General features: G+C 36.7%; 2 protein-coding genes across 3 annotated transcripts in view; one reads left to right on the top strand and one right to left on the bottom strand.

Annotated features, from left to right (window-relative positions):
- The window catches only part of LOC115937134 (sperm-associated acrosin inhibitor-like), a 107,006-nt gene that overhangs the window by 63,177 nt on the left and 22,483 nt on the right, over positions 1-21,346 (top strand). For both annotated transcript variants that reach the window (XM_081826137.1, XM_081826136.1), the window contains exon 3: positions 8,602-8,741. In XM_081826137.1, coding sequence (XP_081682263.1) covers positions 8,725-8,741 — 17 coding nt within the window. In that variant the 5' untranslated portion in view covers positions 8,602-8,724. The remainder of the gene's footprint in view (positions 1-8,601; positions 8,742-21,346) is intronic.
- On the bottom strand, positions 4,434-7,546 carry SPINK13 (serine peptidase inhibitor Kazal type 13). The gene is made up of 3 exons (XM_006747665.1): positions 7,477-7,546; positions 5,429-5,466; positions 4,434-4,565 (listed from the first exon to the last, which is right to left on the bottom strand). Exons 1-3 carry the CDS (start codon positions 7,544-7,546, stop codon positions 4,434-4,436), a joined length of 240 nt encoding a protein of 79 aa, XP_006747728.1.

Here is a 21,346-nt window from a genome sequence, read left to right as displayed (position 1 = left end):
TCATTCTTCTGCATGTTGCTGTCTAGTTTTCCCAACACCATTTGTTGAAAAGACTATCTTTTTTCCAACGGATATTCTTTCCTGCTTTGTTGAAGATTAGATGACCATAGATTTGAGGGTCAATTTCTGGGTTTTCCATTCTTTTACACTGATCTATGTGTCTGTTTTTGTGCCAGTACCATACTGTCTTGATCACTACAGCTTTGTAATACAGCTTGAAGTCTGGAATTGTGATGCCTCCAGCTTTGCTTTTCTTTTTCAAGATTGCTTTGGCTTGTCAGGGTCTTTTGTGGTTTCATACAAATTTAAGGATTTTTTGTTCTAGTTCTGTGAAAAATGCTGGTGGTATTTTGATAAGGATTGCATTAAATGTGCAGACTCCTTTAGGTAGTATAGACATTTTAACAATATTTGTTCTTCCAATCCATAAGAGTGGAATGTTTTTCCATTTCTTTGTGTCCTGTTCAATTTCTTTCATGTGTTCTAATTTTCAGAGTACAGGTCTTTTACCTCTTCGGTTAGGTTTATTCCTAGCTATCTATCTTACGGTTTTTGGTGCAATTATAAATGAGATTGACCCCTTGATTTCTCTTTCTGCTGCTCCATTATTGGTGTATAGAAATACAACAGATTAGTGGACATTGATTTTGTATCTTGTTACTTTGCTGAATTCGTGTATCAGTTCTAGCAATTTTGGGGGGAGACTTTTGGGTTTTCTACATAGAGTATCATATTGTCTGTGAATAGTGAAATTTTGACTTCTTCCTTGCTGATTTGGATGCCTTTTATTTCTTTTTGTTGTCTGATAGCTGAGACTAGGACTTCCAGTACTATGTTGAACAGCAGTGGTGATAATGGACATCCCTGTCTTGTTCCTGACCATAGAGGAAAAGCTCTCAGTTTTTCCTCACTGAGGACGATATTAGCTGTGGGTCTTTCATATATGGCCTTTATGATGTTGAGGTATGTTCCTTCTATCCCTACTTTGCTGAGGATTTTTTCAAGAATGGATTCTGTACTTTGTCAAATGCTTTTTCTGCATCTATTGAGAAGATCATATGGTTCTTATCCTTTCTTTTTTAATGTGGTATATCATGTTGATTGATTTGTAAATATTGAACCACTCTTGCAGCCCAGGAATAAATCCCACTTGATTGTGGTGAATGATTGTTTTAATGTACTGTTGGATTTGATTTGCTAGTATTTTGTTGAAAATTTTTGCATCCATGTTCTCAGGAATATTGGCTTGTAATTTTCTTTTTTTTTGTGGGCTCTTTGTCTGGTTTTGGAATTTAGGTAATGGTGGCCTCATAGAATGAATTTGGAAGTTTTCCTTCCATTTCTGTTTTTTGGAACAGTTTGAAAAGAAGAGGTATTAACTCTTCTTTAAATGTTTGGTAGAATTTGTCTGTGAAGCCACCTGGTCCAGAACTTTCATTTGTTGGGAGATTTTTGATTACTAATTCAATTTCTTTGCTGGTTATCGGCCTGTTCAAGTTTTATATTTCTGCTTCAGTTTTGGTAGTTTATATGTTTCTAGGAATTTATCCATTTCTTCCAGATTGTCCAGTTTGTTGGCATATAATTTTTCATAGTATTCTCTTATAATTGTTTATATTTCTGTGGTGTTGGTTGTGATCTCTCCTCTCTCATTCATGATTTTATTTATTTGGGTCCTTTCTCTTTTCTTTTTGATAAGTCTGGCTAGAGATTTATCAATTCTATTAATTTTTTCAAAGAACCAGCTCCTGGTTTCATTGCTCTGTTCAACTGTTGATTTTTTGTTTGCTTGTTTGTTTCTATATCATTTATTTCTGCTCTGATCTTTATTATTTCCCTTCTTCTGCTGGCTTTAGGCTTCATTTGTTGTTCTTTTTCTAGCTCCTTTAGTGGGGTTAGGTTGTATATTTGAGACTTTTCTTACTTCTTGAGGTAAGCCTGTATTGCTACATACTTCCCTCATAGGACTGCTTTTGCTGCACCCCAAAGGTTTTGAACCATCATGTTTTCATTTTCATTTGTTTCCATGTATTTTTTAAAATTTCTTCTCTAATTTTCTGGTTGATCATTCATTCCTTAGTAGGATGTTCTTTAACCTCCATGTATGTGTGGTCTTTCCAAATTTTTTCTTGTGGTTGACTTCAAGTTTCATAGTGTGTGTTCAGAAAATATGGATGGTATGATCTCAATCTTTTTGTACTTGCTGAGGCCTGATTTGTGACCCAGTATGTGATCTATTCTGGAGAATGTTCCATGTGCACATGAAAATAATATGTATTCTGCTGCTTTAGGATGAAATGTTCTGAATATATCTGTTAAGTCCATCTTGTCCAATGTGTTATTCAAAGCCATTGTTTTCTTGTTGATTTTCTGCTTAGATGATCTGTCCATTGATGTAAGTGGGGTGTTAAAGTCCCCTACTATTATTGTATTACTATCAATGAGTTCCTTTATATTTGTTATTATTTTATATATTTGGGTGCTCTCAAAATTGGGGCATAAATATTTACAACTGTTAGACCTTCCTGTTGGATAGACCCCTTTACTATGATATAATGCCCTTCTTTTTCTCTGTTACAGTCTTTGGTTTAAAATCTAGTTTGTCCAGGGGCGCCTGGGTGGCTCAGTTGGTTAAGCGACTGCCTTCGGCTCAGGTCATGATCCTGGAGTCCCAGGATCGAGTCCCATATCAGGCTCCCTGCTCTGCTGGGAGTCTGCTTCTCCCTCTGACCCTTCCCCTTCTCATGCTCTCTCTCTCTCTAATAAATAAAATAAAATATTAAAAAAAAAAAGAAGAAAAAAAATCTAGTTTGTCTGATATAAGTATGGCTACTCCAGCTTTCTTTTGGAAGCTAAGAAGGCACTTCCAAGTGTCTTGCCTAATTAACCCGTGCCTGAGAAAGTGACAGCAGCTATTAGGAAGAATGCTAATGTAATTAATTATCCCACATAGTCTGGTGACATTCATGAATTCTCATTCATCTTGCTTTGAAACTGATGGTAGATACTTGGTTAATTCCCATTTTTTCAGTTACCATTCTTTTTCTTTAAATGACATTTCAATCGTCCTTTGAGTCTAGTACTTGCTCTGAAGATGAGCACATATTTCTTTTATTGGACTAGCTTCTACACCCCGTTTTCTTCAGTGCTCAGCAATAACATCCTCATGACACTGGAAGCCCATGAAGATTCTTTTCAAAGGAAGATATGCATTAAAGGGTTAGATCAACAGACTTGGGAAGCTCAAATTAGCTCCTGGGAAGTAATCATAAGCCCTTGGAATATCCCTCTTGATAAGAGTGACTTTGTAACCTGAGGTCATAGGCCATGCCATATAGTTTATGATCAAGGGAATGCCTGTTGTTGTTCCCTGTGGTCCTGAGCTGCTCTGTATTAATTTGACCTCTGGGAATTCAGGGTGGCTGGAGACTCAGTGGTTGTCAGTCATGCAGGTGTCTCAAGCTTAGGTGACTGGCTTTTAATGAAAGGCCTGGGCATCAAGGCTTTGGTGAGCTTCCCAGGTTGGCAATACTTTGTATGGGTTGTCACACAGCATAGCTGGGAGAAGTAAATACTGCCTGTGTGAGTCCACTGGGAAAGGTCAACTGGAAGCTTGTGATTGCTCTCTCCTGGACTCCACCCTATGAGCTTTCTGCCTCTGCTGATTTTACTCATATCCTTTCTTAGTAATAAACTGCTACCATGTGTATAACAGCTTTTCTAAAGTCTATGAGTCCTGCTAGCAAATCATCAAACCCGAGGATAGTCTTGGGGATTCCCAACACAGAAGATCTAACAGGTCATGGAAGAGTTACTAACAAGACATAAATCTGTTTGCAAAAACAATTTCAAATGGAGTTAAAATATATCACAAGGAATGTTATTAATTTTTTAATCTAAGTTTACTATTGAACTTATTTGAAAGGCAAAGAAATATGTAAGTCAACTGTCAATTTTTATCTGTGTAAGACCACATAACCACTTTGTTATTCATGTGTATGTCTACAACTTTATCTATGTCTGTATCTATTAACTGTATTGCTATCTATATCTATTTATGTCTACCAACCAATATTTATGGGTGCTATTTATAGGCATGTCAATGTGATTTGTTAAAAAATTTTGAGTGATTTGAAAAAATGGATTTCTATTCATTTTTTGAATATAATCTATAGATATTTTTAATATGATCTTTGATGCCAAAACACCACATAAGCCTCTCTTTCTTTTTTTTAATGAGTCAACTTTGAATGTTAACTGAATTTTTTCAGAAAGACTTTTCTCTTTATACAGTGTGTCCCCAGTCGTTTATGACCAATAGGGGTTATTTTAAATAAAAATCCCATCCATCAGTAAATCCAGTTTCTTGGCTAAGATTATTTGATATTTCTGTGAGGAAATACAGAGAAAAAAAATAGTATTTTATTTTGAACTTACCACTGATCAACACAAAAAAAACACTCATTCTGGTAAGTGTGGCCATTTGTAGCACAAACATACGATGTCACATCTGGACACTGTGACGTATAAGAAGGATCCACTGAGTAGTACATTTTACATGGGGGCTGCAAATACCAAAAAAAATGTCATATGAATAACAATTGATAGATTTTCTCCCATCTATTCCTGGCCTGTCACTTCCTCCTCCCCATAGAAATAATATCAACTAGGGTGCCTGGGTGGCTCAGTTGGTTAAGTGACTGCCTTCGGCTCAGGTCGTGATCCTGGAGTTCCGGGATCGAGTCCCACATCGGGCTCCCTGCTCGGCAGGGAGTCTGCTTCTCCCTCGGACCCTACTCCCTATCGTGCATTCTCTCTCTCTCTCTCAAATAAATAAATAAAATCTTAAAAAAAAAAAGAAATAATATCAAATATTTCTATTCAATTGATCTTTTTCAAGATTTTCTCCTGGGCTTTGGTCAGGCAGGTTTTTTGCTGACTGCAGTGTTAGAAAATGCAGTGACCCATCCATTATCTCTTAAAATCATAAGCATTATAACATCCCCACTTAAATCCCAGATGTAAAGTTTCCACTTAAACTTGGAATCCCAAAGCCGTGAACTCATTCTAAGAAGTTTGTGAGTAGAGGTATTTATGTATTTGTGAACTTCTAGAGGAAGGGGCTGAAATGTAATTGTTGAGAGTGAGGGTTCTGTATTGAGGCTGGGAATAAATCCTGTATTTACCACTGTTTAACTTTATGACCTTGAGCAAGTGACAGGTGTTATTTCATTTAATGCTCAGAGATGTATTTTACTGTTATAACGTTTGTGCTACATAAGATTAAATGTAAGTCTGGAAAGGTTATAATGCCCAAGGTCACATGGAAAACTTTTGTTCTACTTATCCCTATGAAGTTTTAGGTCTCTCATATCAAGAGAGTGATCAGGTTAGCATCAGAATTCAGAACTGAGAAATTTAAATTTACCTTAGGCCATTTATTTATATCGCGTGGCTTGAAGATTTCTGCAGACAAAGTACATACATAATAGGTTGAAATCATTCTTCAAGGAATATGATTTTACCCACTGAAGTTACTAACTGAATAAGGAAATGTAATTTAATTACTCATTTGCACAAAAGTATAAAAAATAACTTACAGCAACAGAATTTGTGGGTGGTGTTCTTTTGTTAACTACTTTATTCATTTATTCATTCTTTCCTTCATTTTCACAGTCCTGACTTTATTTATAAATTTTCTATGTTACTGAGAAAAGAGTAAAAACCAGTTGAGGTTGTAGGTGTAACTTGCAAACTACGTTATTTTCATTAAGTTACCTGATTTTTGTTGGCTTTAGTTTCCTTTTCACTGCAGTTGGGATGAGTGTACATACTTTAAAGTTTTTTTAATTAAATATGATATGGTAAATAAAATATTAGGCTTGTTCCTACCAAGATGCTGAACTAAAGAGGATACTATGAGTGATGATGAGAAACTTTAAGGGTTCCTTGGCTCTGGAGAGACTGGTTCTGGGAAATTAGTTTGTGTGAGGATGCTGGTGTTGCCTGGAGATAGAGGTTGGCCAGCTGGCTGTGGGAGAAGGAAATAAGAAAAGACTTATCATAGTTCTGTTATTCCTTATCTCTCACTGTAATATGATCTTTTAAATAGGCTAGAAAATTCTAGCTTTCCAAAAGTCAGAATTTCCAAAGTTCAAAGAGAAAACTTGAGTTGTATTTTAAATTATTTCCCAGAGGAAACAAGAAGCCTACCAAACTTTCCAGGAATAGACTATGCCAATTATACATATAATCTTTTAAAGAATTAAAAAAAAAAAATGGAGCGCTTCTTTCTAATTCTAAAAAACCAGAATCTTTTAATGACAAAAGTAGCTGGATACGGTGAGGAAAAAGGAAAATAAAGGCCTTCATCTAGCAGAAATAAAGTAAAAATATATACTGCATACCATATATAAGAATAAACCTCAAATACATCTGAACATAAGAAATGAAACCATGCAAAGATCAACTGAATTTCTCTTTAATCTTAGTGTAGGAAAACCTTTCTGGTAGGTGAGGTGCTTTAGCATTTTTTTCATAGTGAAGTTGAATATCTTTTACAGATTTAAGAGCCATTTCTGTATTTTTGGGGTATGTGTATGCGTGTGTGAAATGTATATGTATGCATATTACTCATTTGGCAATTGGTTTTTATTTCTTTTCCCTCAGTTTTAAGTATTCTTATATTTTAGATGTATTAGTCCTTTATCTGTGATATGTGTTGCAGATATTCTCTTCCAGTTTATTAGATATTTTTTAGTTTAAGGAATTTATCCTGAAGATACACCTCCAACAATACAAAATACATATGCATAAGATTATTGCAACATTGTTTGTAACTGCAAAATATTGAAAACAAACTAAACGCCCATACAAAGAAGACTGACTGAATAAACTTTGGTATACCCACCCAAGGAAGTTCTATGACATTGTATAAAAGAATGAGGGAGATCCCTATGAATTGATATGTACTGATTTTCAGGATATTTGTAAATTGAGAAAAGCAAGTTGCAAACAGGTACCTATAGTATGCTATCTTTTAGGTAAGCAAGTAGGAGCATGACACAATGTGCACACATGTTTCTATATAACACAAGAAAGACAGAGATCAATGAAGCTGGTTCCATAAAGATGGCTGTGGGGTTGGAATAAAAGGGAAAGGAGTATGGAGGTAATGACACTTCTCTGAACCTAAACTTTTGCTCATTTTGTTTTATTTTCCCTGTGTTCAAAATAATTTTGAATTTCCCTTTGGATTTTTCTTGACCCATGCATTATGTAGAAACATGTCATTTCATTTTCAAATTTTGGTGGGTTTTCCAGAGTAACTCCCTTTTCTAACAGTGATACCCAATTGATACCCACTTTGCATTGTCAAGCCTAACATTCCCCACTTAGTCACACATGACTATTTTTCTTTTCTACAACTAAAAGAATATCAGATGTTTCTCTCCCAAGACTTGTAAGTTTGCTTACCTGAGAAAACAGTATGTGCCAAAGTGGAGGAAACCAGGAAAAATATGGTTGTGTAGGAAAAGGCAGCCATTTGATCTCATCCAATGTCCTGCTCTGGTGGGACCTGGGAAAAGGCTTGAGATAGTTTATTCCTAATATCTTGCACAGCTGGCTTTCCAAACATGAGAGGACCTACTGCCCTGAGGTGTTGCATTCTTATAAACTTGACCATGATGGTCTCACACTGGCCTGACCCAAGGGTTCAGACCTGAGAGGGCCCTCTGCTTCAAAGAGAGATAGTAAACCGTTAAAAGAACTTTTTTTTTTTTTTTCTGCCAGTAGTCATGTATAATCCCAGTCCTGGTTGGAAGAGGAACTGGGCTCCGGGCTTTCATTAGGACTGGCCCCAGGCATGTTCCTTTTACATAGGTTCACCCTATAATCTATCATCTACACTGGAACATTCATGTGAGTAAATATAAACACTCTAAGAATTTATAAAAAATTCTGAATAAACGGGTGTGGACTGAGGACTGTCCTGCGTTATCAGGGACATGTCACTTTATAATGTGAGTCATTTGATTTCCTGGGATAGACCAGTTTCTCCAGTCCTTCATTTCCTAACTAAGTGTCTTCTTGCAGACCACTTACACGTGCTCAAATACAAAGAATGAATTGAAAATAGAATTGTTGGTCTTGGGTCATAAAAATTATGTATACCTTTCCTGATGCAAGAATCAGGATAAATATCTTGATCTAAATATAATTTTTATGATTCTTAGATAGGTACACATAATTTTATATATATCAGAGAGATCTGAGTTCAGATTCTAGCTTCAACATCTCCTAGAAGTGTGAGCCTTAGAAAAAGGATGAACTTCAAAGCATATTGAGATGGTCAACTGATACTATTGTAAGTAAAGAGTTTATTTGTATTAAATTGCCAATTTCTTTAGCCACACTCTTCTCTTATAGGGATGGAAATACTTAGGCCCAGAGAGAAGATGTTTTCCAAGTCATTTCCTCAACTTCCTCCTGTCCTTCTGTCATTCTGTCTCTTCTCCAAATTGTAGCTGGTGGGCATGCAGGGAAATGAGGGAGAATCCTATTAGCTGCTAGTGAATTTTCCCCTACTTTCATGTGCAGAGGAAGCAAAAGGAAGATACTGGAGGAGAACAAACACATGGGAAAACCTACTGACAGAAGAAATGCCGAGATCCCACCACTTATTTGAACTAAGGATGGAGAAGATGAAGAAATATTACCTGAATGAGTTGCTGCAGAATGTGAGTCTGCTCTAGTCACCCTGAGGTCAGAGCTAGCCTTAAGTAAAGTTGCTATTCTATGAATCTGTGGCCAGGGGCATGCTGAGCACATGGAGCAGCCTTCTAGCTCAGCTGAGTGACCACTTACTTGGCATGAAATTACTCTAATGGCTGTTTCCTACTTTGATCCCTCTCTTGAACCACCTCTTCTGGTGTTTCATGTTCCAGCAGGCAGGGAGAGATCTGAAGGTTCCATACTTGTGGTTTCTGTTGTGGATCATGAGAACAAGAAGGACCAGCATCCTAAATATTTGATCGCATTTGCAAAGGCTAATTGCCTACCACATTGCAGATGACCTGGTGGAATTTCTTGCCTAATTCAAGGCTGATTCATCTTTCTGGTCTCTTCTGCCTCCTGAGGTCACTTAGTCCATTCTGCTTCTCAGAAGGTTTACCTGTTTTATCTTTCTAGGACATGATTTCTGACATCAGCCCAAGAAACTCGGGTACTGCAACCAATAATCTTTGCAATACTCAAGCCTCCCAGTTTCTCCACTTGTTTCCCTCTACTTAAACATAGGAAAGCCTAAAAATGTGCCATTAACTGGAAAATTTCTATCACATAGACCTTAAACTCTCTCAAGTAGTTAGCACGCCTTTTGCTGCTTTGTCTTTTCTTCTCTACCTGAGTCCCATAGTTTGACATTTAAAATTTAGCTTCTTGACATGGCCATACTCTCTTGACATCCTACCCTTTATTCTTCCCTCTTCCAAGCCAGAATAAACTCAACTTCCTATTTTCCTACTCCAGACCTCAGTTAATCTTGGTTGGCCACCTAAACCTGCTAGACTCTTAAGAAAGCCTCTTATTTAATATCATGTTGCTAACTAGGCCACCCATCTCCAATATCATTTCTTTTCCTTTAATCCATTTTTTCAACTATCTGACCATACCTCCGCTATATGACTTTGAGTAGAAAAGTTCACCTCTTCTTTACTAAGTAGGGAAGCTTCAGGATGAACCAACTCCACTTTTTTTCTCCTTGCCTTGTAATTCTGGAAATTTTATCACTTATTTTTCTGCTTCTCTTCATATCAACTTACGAGGGATCTACACATTCATCCATCCCTTTCTTTCTGCCAATACACTCCTCATCACATTTACTCCTTATAATAATCCCATGAGGTTTATAGCATTGTGAGACTTGTATAAGAGAAAAAGATACTGAAGCTTAGACGAGTAAATTCATTTGCTGGGGCTAACTAGCTACTAAAGAGTGGTAATGAAGTAACTAGCTACTAATGGTCAGATATGGGATTCAAACACAGGTATGTTTAACTACAAAGACTATGTTCACTTATTTTCTCTCATCTTAGAGAATGAATGTTCCCTTTAACTTATCTATCAATCTTCTTAGACCAACACCATGAATGTCTTGTGTGATACTTTATGCTTTTCTTGGCAGCATCTTTGATTTTCCCCTCTTTGTCCCTCCTTCCAAAGGCAGTACTCTTAATCTCTCCATAATACTGCCTCCTAGGTAATTAGATTGTGTCTAGTCCACCAAGATATAACCCTACTGGAATTTTGACTGGAGTCAATAACATCTTTATAAAGTATGTATAAAAACATGTATAAAACATGTTAAAACATGATAAAAAAATCTTTTCATACATGAATATGACATGACGTCTTTTCAATTGCAGGGGAATTCTTCTACTTAATGTATAGGAATTCCTAGAATGCAATTTTTAAAACACAATCTGATCTTGTTGCCCTATTCAAATCTACCATTGGCTCTTTCTTGGTTATATTATGGGGTTATTATTTATGATAAAACTTGAATGTGAAGAAATTTAACATCTTATTTTGTATAACTGAAATCAACTTGTTCATGAATATCCAAATTCTATCAGTAATAGACAAAAGTAACTTGGGGACCTGTGACTTTGGGAGCAGGAGATAGAGGTTGAATGAAGTATGGATCATAAGAGTGAAGATAAGGGAAGAAAATAATTAGGTTTTTGGATCCTCTTAGCACTAGTGTCAACCTTTCTAGTGTCTGTAGAAGCAGTTACTTTAGAAATTAAATTCAAGTGAGAAAAGAAAACTGCCTACACAACTAAAGACAGTTTTATCTGTTGAAGATTCAGAGGTCTTTGGCTAATAATTACCTGTTGCTTCTCTGGAGCTCCATTTCCCTGGTTTTTCAAAGGCTTTAGAGATCCTTTGCGTACCAACATAAGGTTAGTTTTGCCAGTTAAAAAAGGCACTAACATTAAGAAGATGATCTCTCCTGATCTTTGTAGGAAAATGGTGGATGGCGAAGTCAGATTTCTTCACCCATCTTTAAAAAAAAAAACAGGGCTTAATCTAAATCTGGAGAGTACATAACATTGCCCAGTGCCCATGCCTGCAGTATAACTGGAAATCAGACAATATTATCTACTTTGCATTCCATGCAATTAGGGAAGTACACTTCCAACACCAGCAACATTAACACAAAAGATAGAAAGATTACAGATGACTTGAATAACCCTACTTACCAACTTGACATAACTGAAATTTATAAAACTTCTGGATCTGTAGTAGGTATAATTTCCCTATTTATACCACTAAGTACAAATGAAATACACATAAAATAAACATAAGAAGACAGTAAGGGGGAGAGAAAGTGGATTGGCTAGGGATCTGGGGACTTGAAGAATAATACGCTGGTGAGTTTCCTGGGTTTTCTGTTTGCTTCATGTATCCAGACTTGGAGCTGAGGAAGATAGCAACCTGCAAACACCAGGAGGCACAGGTCAAAAAACCACCCTGACAAAAGCCTGTTCTCTCTAGTTGAAGGACCAATAAAGGAGCACAAATGACTTTTTTGCCTCAAAACATTATATCCAAGAAGCTATCATTCTCACCAGCCTGGGTTTGCAGCTGGGTTTCTTGTAGGATATGTTTCATAAATGGTGAAAAGTGTAGGCAAACCATGGGTAGCTGGACCCTCTATAAGTTACTAATGTCTTGTCAACATATTTCTTCCTTTTTGTTTAACTTGTAGGGTCTTATTCCTGATGGAACTAAGTAATGCATTCATTATTACTATTTCTATGTAATATTGTCCCATAGGTCTGGTCATTTCATTGACGTTAACCAGACACCAACAGGTAGAAAAAAGGAGGGCCAGAATTTGATTTGACTTTACCACTCCTTATTGATTACCCATTAAATTCCAGGCTTTATAGTAGGTCATAGAGGTGGCCTAGTATCCATCCATTAAATTACTGCTCTCACAAATCTTAAAGTTTTATTAAAGTGGGTGACAAGCAGAAATCCACAAAAGTAGAAAGGCAGTCAGCTAGGAGATGTGGCAGTTGGTGAGGAAAACCTGAGTCATGTGCGGAACTAGTATCAGAAGAGAGAAAACCCACCCAACATAAGATAATTAAAAGAACAGAACACTTTCTTCTCTTTGCCTGAATAAAAACTGGGGAAATCAAAGGCTCATGTCTAAGAACGTAATTGAGTCCTTACTAAAATGGTCTTTTTATTAAAAAATATTTGACCTTTCTAAAAATTTCTGTCAGGATTAAAGTAGCATGCATATTCTTAAAGCCTGAAAGAAAATAAGCAATACTCTGCCTAATAATGTGATATATTTTAGGAGATGAGATTCTTGCAGTTAGAAGTTTTTAAAACTTCTTTATATGTTTGTATGTTTTTTTACATTATTTTTAATGCAGCCCATAGTAAGAAATAAATTTTATATTACAACCAAAACACAAATACACATACACTCACATATCTGAAACATCACAAAATCCTACTTACACTGTGTGCAGTGCACTATAGTATTTTCTATCATATTCTGTTTTCTTCTAGTTTATTCCATTAAGATGCAGGTTGTAACCCACTTTGATTTTACAATGTATTTATGAATCAGAGCCTTTAGTGTAAAAGATATTGGTTTAAAGAGTGAAAATTATTATAAAAATTAATACTTGATCTTGACAGATGTGTGTGTGTGTGTGTGTGTGTGTTCATTCCTGGCAAATAGGCAACTCACACTGATTAGAATATTGAAAAGGAGAAATCCCCCAGTAAGACCACACCAGCTCTGAACCTCCTCCAATCTGTGGGATGTTAATGGTGGGTGGGGATTCCAAGCAGAGGAAAAACTGACACTTTGAAAGATAAGCCATAAATCAGAGGGAAGAGGAGCCAGGTTAAACAGTGGACATAAATCCACCCAATGTGATTCCCTGGTGCAGGATCTTCTGACTTTCTGTCTGAGGAAATTCATGTATATACTGTAGTTGTAACTTTATCCTTCTATGCTGTATTTCCTTTTGAACAGTAAACCACTCTTTTATAAAGAAAGACATTTATCCATGTACCTCCAAGTGTGATGGGTAGCATGCAATGAAGCCAAAGGATAGCCTCATCGGATTCAACTTGAGCAGATAGTGGGGCAGCAGGGAAGTTGGAAAGGAGTGCTTTGTGCCAGGTTTCTGGGCAGAGATAATTGGTGAAGTGTGTGGATATGGCAGCATGGGGATGAAATGACAGGAAAGGACAAACAATAATTTAGGAATGCATTGAGGCAAAAATATGTTTTGCTTCTCATTTTTTAAAAGATTTTATTTATTTATTTATTTGAGAGAGAGAGCACAAACAGGGGGAGCAGCAGAGGGAGAGGGGAAAGCAGACTCCCAAGGCTCGATCCTAGGGTCCTGGGATCATGACCTGAGCTGAAGGCAGACGCTTAACCGTCTGAGCCACCCAGGCGCCCCTGCTTCTCATTTTATGCTGGAGAAGAAAAAATAAAAGAGCTTTGAAAGTTAAAGCAGCAAACACTTGGACTACACAAGGCTGAACTTCAGTCTCAAGGAAAAGGGGTTCCTGGTAATGTCAGCAAAGCATGGATTCTACCCCAAGAAAACCTATTAAGAAATTAGCTATTAAATGGTATGAAAGGTGGACCCTAAAGCAAATCAGGAGCACAGTTATCATAATCAGAACCCATAATCAGAGTGGGAGAATGTGCAAATCTGTCAAATTTGGAATCATCTAAACTGCACCTAGCGCTTTTTCAAAATCCATAACTAGGATCAGTCTGAGCCTCATAATCTGGAGCAGAGCTAAACTTAATTAAGAGGGTTCAATATCTTAGCTAAGGGAAGAGAGCAGTTATTTGGATGAGAAGTGGGCAGTCGGGACAGTGATGATCAACAGAGTAAGTTCAAACCTTCAAAAGCCCTACAGTAAGCTGGGGTTCCAGAGAACTGCAGGCCTATCTTGTGATCTAGAAGTTACCAGCAACCTTGACAATAGATGGTGAGAAATGCTTTGGAGAATAGGATGAGTTTCATTGTGAAGATATTGTTTGAGATAACATGGGAACATCCAAGTAGATGGATGGGATTTAATCTCTAATGGGATTTGAGGGGCTTCTGGGGTACTGATAATGTCTGATTTCTTGGTCTGGGTGATGTTTAAATGGGTGTGTTGATTTTGTGAAATTCTTATCTGTGCAAGATACTATATATACATGTGAAACATCAATACTGTTTTATATTAAAAATCTTAGAAATACATTAAGATAATAAAGATTAGCCAATAAAACTTAACAGTATGTCAAAGAATAGTTTACAATGAAGAAGTAAGATTTATTTCAAGAATGGAAGGACAGTTACATATTAGAAAGGAGATTACTATAATTTATTATATCAGTAGGTGAAAGGACAGTTACTATATAAATAATTGATAAATATTGTTAGTGAATTGAATAAAATCTCTATATTTGAATATTCTTTGTAATAAATAGGAAAACTGTCAAAGATAAAAAAAATATTGTAAACATTTGAAGTTGGTGAAACTGCTGGTGAGTACATAAATTTGTAGAACTTTTAAACTCTCAAATGAGAATTCATCATAAAGTTGTTTCCAGGAGCACTTGGGTGGCTCAGTCAGTTAAGCATCTGCTTTCAGCTCGGGTCATGATCCTGGAATCCCAGGATCTAACCCCACATTGAGCCCCATGTCAAGCCCCATGTCCAGCTCCCTGCTCAGAGTGAAGTCTGCTTCTCCCTCTGGCCCTCACCCTACTTGTTTTCTCTCTGACTCTCTCTCTCAAATAAATAAATAAAATCTTTAAAAAAATGTTGTTTCCATAAATATTTATAACAGGAATTTTTGTGACACTGCAAAATGGAAATCATCTTACAGAGGGTTGGTTATATTTTGGTTTATCTATGAATGAAAAAATAAGTAACTATTAAAAATAATATTGTAAAAGAATTACATTTATTGACATGGAACTATTTCATCATATACTGTGTGACATATAAGTTTACACATAGAATAATGTAAATTTTAATATAACATATAACAGAAATAATGTGTAATGTGGGTAAAAACAACTTTCAATAAAATTGTATGTAAAAAATATAATGACAAATTCTGAATTGTTAACAATGGTTACTACTAGTTCTTAAGATTATGTATAATTTTGTATGTATTTTGAATTGTGCCTTTTTATGTTTGTTTTCTGCATTGAAGAGGTATTATAGTATAATCTCAAAAGTGCAATGATGGCTACCTGTGTTTTTTCTTTTTCTTTTTTTTTAAGGATTTTATTTATTTATGTGACAGAGAGACACAGCGAGAGAGGGAACACAAGCAAGGGGAGTGGGAGAGGGAGAAGCAGGCCTCCCGCTGAGCAGGAAGGTGCCCATCACCCAGTTACTCCATCCCCCCCCACCTCCCTTCCCTCCATCAACCTTCAGTTTCGTTCCTGTAGTTGAGTCTCTTAGGGTTTGTCTCCCTCTCTGATTTCGTCTGATTTTTTTGAATTAGTGTTTTCATTTTCTTTAGGTAAAACTTTGGCTTTTACATTTAGAGAGTTGGGAAGCCATTAGGTGATTTGAACAGAGGAGATATTGTTAAAAGACATTTCTCTAAATGCTAGAATAAATAAGGAGAGGAATAGCAAGATTAAGGAGAGGAATAGCAAGATTCAGGAGAGCAGCTAGGAGATATATTAGTGTTTAAGAAAGGAATTCCAGCACCTGCTAGGGGTGATGAAGATAAGGCACTGATTTCTTATAATCTTTCATTGTGAAGAAAGTTGGACAGGATTGACCTTCTGATAAATTTGCTACCTTACTCCTCAGTGTTCAGAAGCCATACTACAGCTGACTAAAGAGTCAGTGAGTGATAAAGATACAAAGGGAGTGATGGTAGAAAAGGAACAGAAAGCCAGCGGGGAATATGAATAATGTTAAGCTGCTATAATTCACTATATTTATTAAACAAGTCAAACTTATGGAAACATGGGTACTCACACCAAATCACTTAGACTCCTAAGAAGTATCGTCACTGTAAAAAACCAGAATACTATAAACCAATAAAAAAAATTTATTCCAAAATAAGTGTAACTTAAATAAGTATAATTAGCTTGGATTTTTAGATATATATAGAACTTTAGAACAAATTAACAAAATAAGCACACAGTGCTTATTTTTAAGCACACAGTGAACATTTATAAAACTAGACTATCTTTTAGGTCATAAAGGAAGCCTCAGTAAATTCCAAGGCATCACGGACTGTGTATTCTGAAATACATATGGCAATATGTATTATCCATATGCTTGCAAATTAATGAATATTCTCTGAGTTAATAAGAGAATCTTGATGGGAATTGCGCAATATTTAATACTTATGACAAAGAAAATATTCGTATTCATATTATTTTTTTAAAGATTTATTTATTTATTTGACAGAGATCAGCAGAGGGAGAGGGAGAGGCGGACTCCCTGCTGAGCAGGGAGCCCGATGTGGGACTCAATCCCAGGACCCTGGGATCATGACCTGAACTGAAGGAAGACGCTTAACTGACTGAGCCGCCCAGGTGCCCAAAAATATTCATATTAATGTAAGCATATCGTTGTAGCAAATAATCCTAAAATGCAAAATGACTCAATATACACAATAGACATATATATCCTCATTCATATAAACAATTAAATGTGGTTCCAGACGTTGGGGAAGTAGCGTTCTCTTCCATACAATTATTCAGAGAGATGAAGTGGAGGCCCTTCAATCTTCCAACAGGTGGCTTTCATACATGCAATAGCACGATGACTCTTACAATGAGATGAGGAAATGAAACCAGAAATAAAAGAGGACATGCTGTATAATTCCTTTTATATAAAGTGCAAAACAGGTGGAACCAATCTATGGTATTTGATGCCAGGATAGTTGTTACCTTGGAAGTTAGTGACTAGGAGGGAATAAAAGTGGGGAGGGCTTTAGGGATTCTGGTAACATTTTGGTTCTTGAACAGGTTGCTGATTACATGGATACTGTAGAGGACCCAGGTGTGCTTCACCCAGATGCCTTTTACCAATTAAATCTTTACTCTTATTCCCCAGATTTGATATATTTTGCTCATTATGACTTGTACCTACAACCTTCTTTAGAGTGCTACCTTTACTGGCTACTAGTGCTACTTTGTCTGGATGTTCCAAAAGCTAAAAGTGCTAGGAGTTTACATTCCCTTGTAGCAACCTCCGTGTAATGAGTGAGTAGTGCAGGAGTATGGCAGCACAGATTTCTTGCTTCAGCAGAACACATTTCTGCCTTCAGGAGAGTGTAGTTTACACTCCCCATGGAATGAAGCTATATCTGGAAATTCACATAAAATTGCACCTTTGCTCTACTTGTTTCTCCTCCTTATCCAACTCCTCCACTCTTTAACCAATCTCTTCCAGGAGCATTTCCTCAATAAACACCAGTACATGAATCAACATATTAAGATCTTCCAGGGAGACCAGCCTATGACAGTAGGTGCCATCATGATCATAGGAAGTAGATTATAGGATGTGGTTCTGGAATTGGCTATCTGGCACACCAAATGGCAATGAGTAACTCATGCCTGGTAGTAAATAGTGCTGATGTCCCATGGCATGCTGTAACAATGTAGTTTTAAAGTTTTCCCCTGTGCTGAGTGTGACAAGATATAGATGGAAGGGTATCCCCTGGCTTATGCAATATCTCTGATGTTTGGGAGGTGTAGGAAAATGGTAATTATGACTCTGAGACTGAGTGGTGGTGGTTAAGTCTCATCAATACCTGAAAGGAGAAAATGTTAGGCTCAGGTTGGTCAACGACTAATTTAAGGAAAGTTTAGGGTCAGAGGTCATCTACTGCCACTTTAAAGAAAATTCATCTCCTGCAACTGGAAGAAAGATCACGATAATAACCAAGCATAGAGCTTAATTGTAACAGAGAAGGCAATGTGGCATTGTAGGGCCACAAGCACTTACTCATGCATCTTACTTTTGTCTTCAGAACCTGCTCAAATCTGATCTTGTACACAGTCTCCATGTCTTGATGATGGGGAGACCTGTACTCCATTTTGAGGACATTAATATTATTTCATGGGATGATAATTTGAATATATATATGTTTTTAATTTTTGTTTTGCTTCTGCCTTACCTCTTTCTCCTACACTCATGCTTAGCCTAATGTCTCCCTATATATACAATTGGTAAAGAGCTTCATTGCTCAGAATGAAGTCATCATGTCAGTGATAAAACACCCTGAGATGAATTATTGGTTTCAGAAAATCACTGTTCATAAGGAACAAAGATTTATGATTATATTTGTTAATGCCAATGTTTTATGGATTGAGAGGAGGGAAGTTCCAGGGAAGAAATATCTGACTTTGATGTTGGTGATAGTTCAGGAGAGTGACTATGGATCTTGTCCTGCCATCCCGTCAACCATGGGGAGGGATTAATATCAGGAGGGTTTGCTGCATTCAGACATGTTTGAGTATTTAAGAGTATTTTAAGAGAAAATCTGTGTCTCAATTTCTGTTCAGGGTACTGGAAGCCAGCAAGTCATCACAAAATTCCTGAGCCCATTATGGCATAGAAGTGATGGGTAGACCCTCCTGCACGGAGTGTCTAGATTGATGGACTGAGGATAGACTTACAGTGTCACTATCCACATAAATGGGTATCAGAAGCACCCAAACATTATCTCTATTTGGTAGAGAGTGGCGAGGATCAGAACATGAGAGCCAGTGGATATGGTCTAAGCCAGGATGAAGGTATAACTTCCATTTACATAATACAATTTTAGAGAATACTTTTAGGTTCACAGCAACATTCAGCAAAAGGTAGAAAGACTTTCTGTATACTCCCTGCCTCCACACATGTCTAGCCTCTCTCATTCTCAGCGTCCCCAACCAGAGCAGTATGTTTGTTATGAACCTACACTTATACATCATTATCACATAAAGTCTATAGTTTACTTTGTGGGTTCACTCGTGTTGTTCTGCATTCCATGCGTTCAGACATCCAAATGAGTGTGAAGTGGTATCTCATTGTGATTTTAGTTTGTATTTGCCTGATTATTCCTAATGATGTTGATTATGTTTTCATGTGCTCATTGGCCATTTCCAGATCTAATTGAAGAAATATCTGTTCATGTCATTTGCCCATTTTTAAAATGGGTTTCTTTGTCTTTTAAAAAAAAACAAAAACAAAGAGAGAGACACAGCGAGAGAGGGAACACAGGCAGGGGAAGTGGGAGAGGGAGAAGCAGGCTTCTGCTGAGCAGGGAGCCTGATGGGGGGGCTCGATCCAGGACCCTGGGATCATGACCTGAGCCGAAGGCAGACGCTCAACGACTGAGCCACCCAGGTGCCCCTCTTTGTCTTTTTTTTTTTAAATGCGACTTTATTTTCCAGAATAGTTTTAGATTCATAGCAAAATTGAGAGGAAGGTGCAGAGATTTCCTATATACTCCCTTCCCCCACACATGCATAGCCTCCCTCATTATCAATGTCCCTCACCAAAGTTGTACATTTGGTATAGTTGATGAAACTACATTGACACATCATAATCACCCAAAGTCCATAGTTTACAGGAATGTTTATTCTTGGTGTACATTCTATGGATTTGGACAAATGTATAATGACTTGTACTCATCATTATGATACACAGAATATTTTCACTATCCTAAAAATCCTCTTTGTTCCACTTATTTATCCCTTCCTCCCCCAGCTCCTGACAACCACTGATCTTTTTACTGTCCACATAGTTTTGCCTTTTCTAGAATGTCATAGGGTTGGAATCATATAGTATATATCCTTTTCACATTGGCTTCTTTCTTTTAGTAATATACATTTAAGTTCCTCCATGTTTTTTCATGACTTAATAGCTCGTTTGTTTTTGGATCTGAATAACATTCCATCATCTGGATGTACCAGTTTATCCATTCATCATTGATGGACATTTTGGTTGCTTCCAAGTTTTGGAAATTTTAAATAAAGCTGCTATAACCATTGGTGTGTAGGTTTTTGTGTGGAAATAAGTTTTCAACTCCTGTGGGTAAATACCAAGAAGCGTCGTTGCTGGATCATATGGATGACAGTTCTTCATCAGATGTATCTTTTGGAAATATTTTCTCCCAGTCTGAGACCTGTCTTCTTATTTTCTTGATATTGTCATTTGCAGAACAGCAGTTTTTAATTTTCATGAAGTCCAGCCTATCAATTATTGCTTTCACAGATCAAACCTTTGTGTTGTGTCAGATTTTTTCCTCAGTCATGTCCAATCTATTAATAGGCTCACTGCCTTTATTCAACTTAGAATTGGGAGTCCTATCCAGAACAATTAGGCAAGAAAAAGAAATAAAAATTATCCAAATTGGAAAGGAAGAGAATCCTGCCACTATTTGCAGATGACATGATATTCTATGTAGAAAACACTAAAAACTAGATAAAAAACTATTAGAACTAGTAAACAAATTTAGTGAGGTTGCAGGATACAAAATCAATACACAAAAACTTTTGCATTTTTATATACTTATAATGAACTATCAGAGAAAATAAGAAAATAATCCTATTTATAATTGAATCAAAAAGAATAAAATATCTAGGAATAAATTTAAGGAAGTGAAAGATGTGTATATTGAAAACTAGAAGACATTAAGGAAAGAAATTGAAGAAGACACAAATAAATGGAAGTATGTTCCATGCTCATGGATTAGAAGAATTAATATTGTTAAAATGTCCATACTGCTCAAAGCAATATATAGATTCAATGCAATCTCTATTAAAATTCCAATGACAGGGGCACTTGGGTGGCTCAGTCAGTTAGTGTCTGACTCTTGATTTCGGCCTAGGTCATGATCTTGGGGTTGTGGGATCAAAATCTGCATCAGGCTCCTTGCTCAAGCAGGGAGTCTGCTGGAGATTTTCTCTCTCTCTCTCTCTCTCTCTACTCCTCCGACCTCATACTCTCCCTCTCTCTCTCTGTTCTCTCTCAAATAAATAAATAAATCTAAAAAAAAAATCCAATGACATTTTTCACAAAAACAGAACTAACAATCCTAACATTTGTGTGAAGCCATAAACGACCCCAAAAAGCCAAAGCAATCTTGAAAAAGAAGAACAAAGCTGGAGGTTTCATGCTCCCTGATTTCAAACGCTATTACAAAGTTGTAGTAATTAAAACAGTATGGTATTGGCATAAAAACAGACACATAGATCAGTAGAATAGAATAGGGGGCCCAGAATAAACCCATGCATGTATGGTCAATTTGTTTATGACAA

Source organism: Leptonychotes weddellii, chromosome 7 (genome assembly GCF_054177405.1).
Source record: "Leptonychotes weddellii isolate Sample4059 chromosome 7, ASM5417740v2, whole genome shotgun sequence".
Lineage (NCBI taxonomy): Eukaryota > Metazoa > Chordata > Mammalia > Carnivora > Phocidae > Leptonychotes > Leptonychotes weddellii.
The sequence above is the reverse complement of the archived record's forward strand: the minus strand, read 5'-3'. Positions and strand labels throughout refer to the sequence as shown.

What these genes read in the sequence shown, in the direction of transcription:
- SPINK13 (XM_006747665.1), bottom strand. Translation starts at nt 7,546, where the DNA reads ATGGCTGCCTTTTCCTACACAACCATATTTTTCCTGGTTTCCTCCACT. An exon ending in GGCACATACTGTTTTCTCAG is followed by an intron (nt 5,467 to 7,476) that starts GTAAGCAAACTT and finishes CTTTGTCTGCAG; the next exon opens with AAATCTTCAAGCCACGCGAT. An exon ending in ATATAAATAAATGGCCTAAG is followed by an intron (nt 4,566 to 5,428) that starts GTAAATTTAAAT and finishes TGGTATTTGCAG; the next exon opens with CCCCCATGTAAAATGTACTA.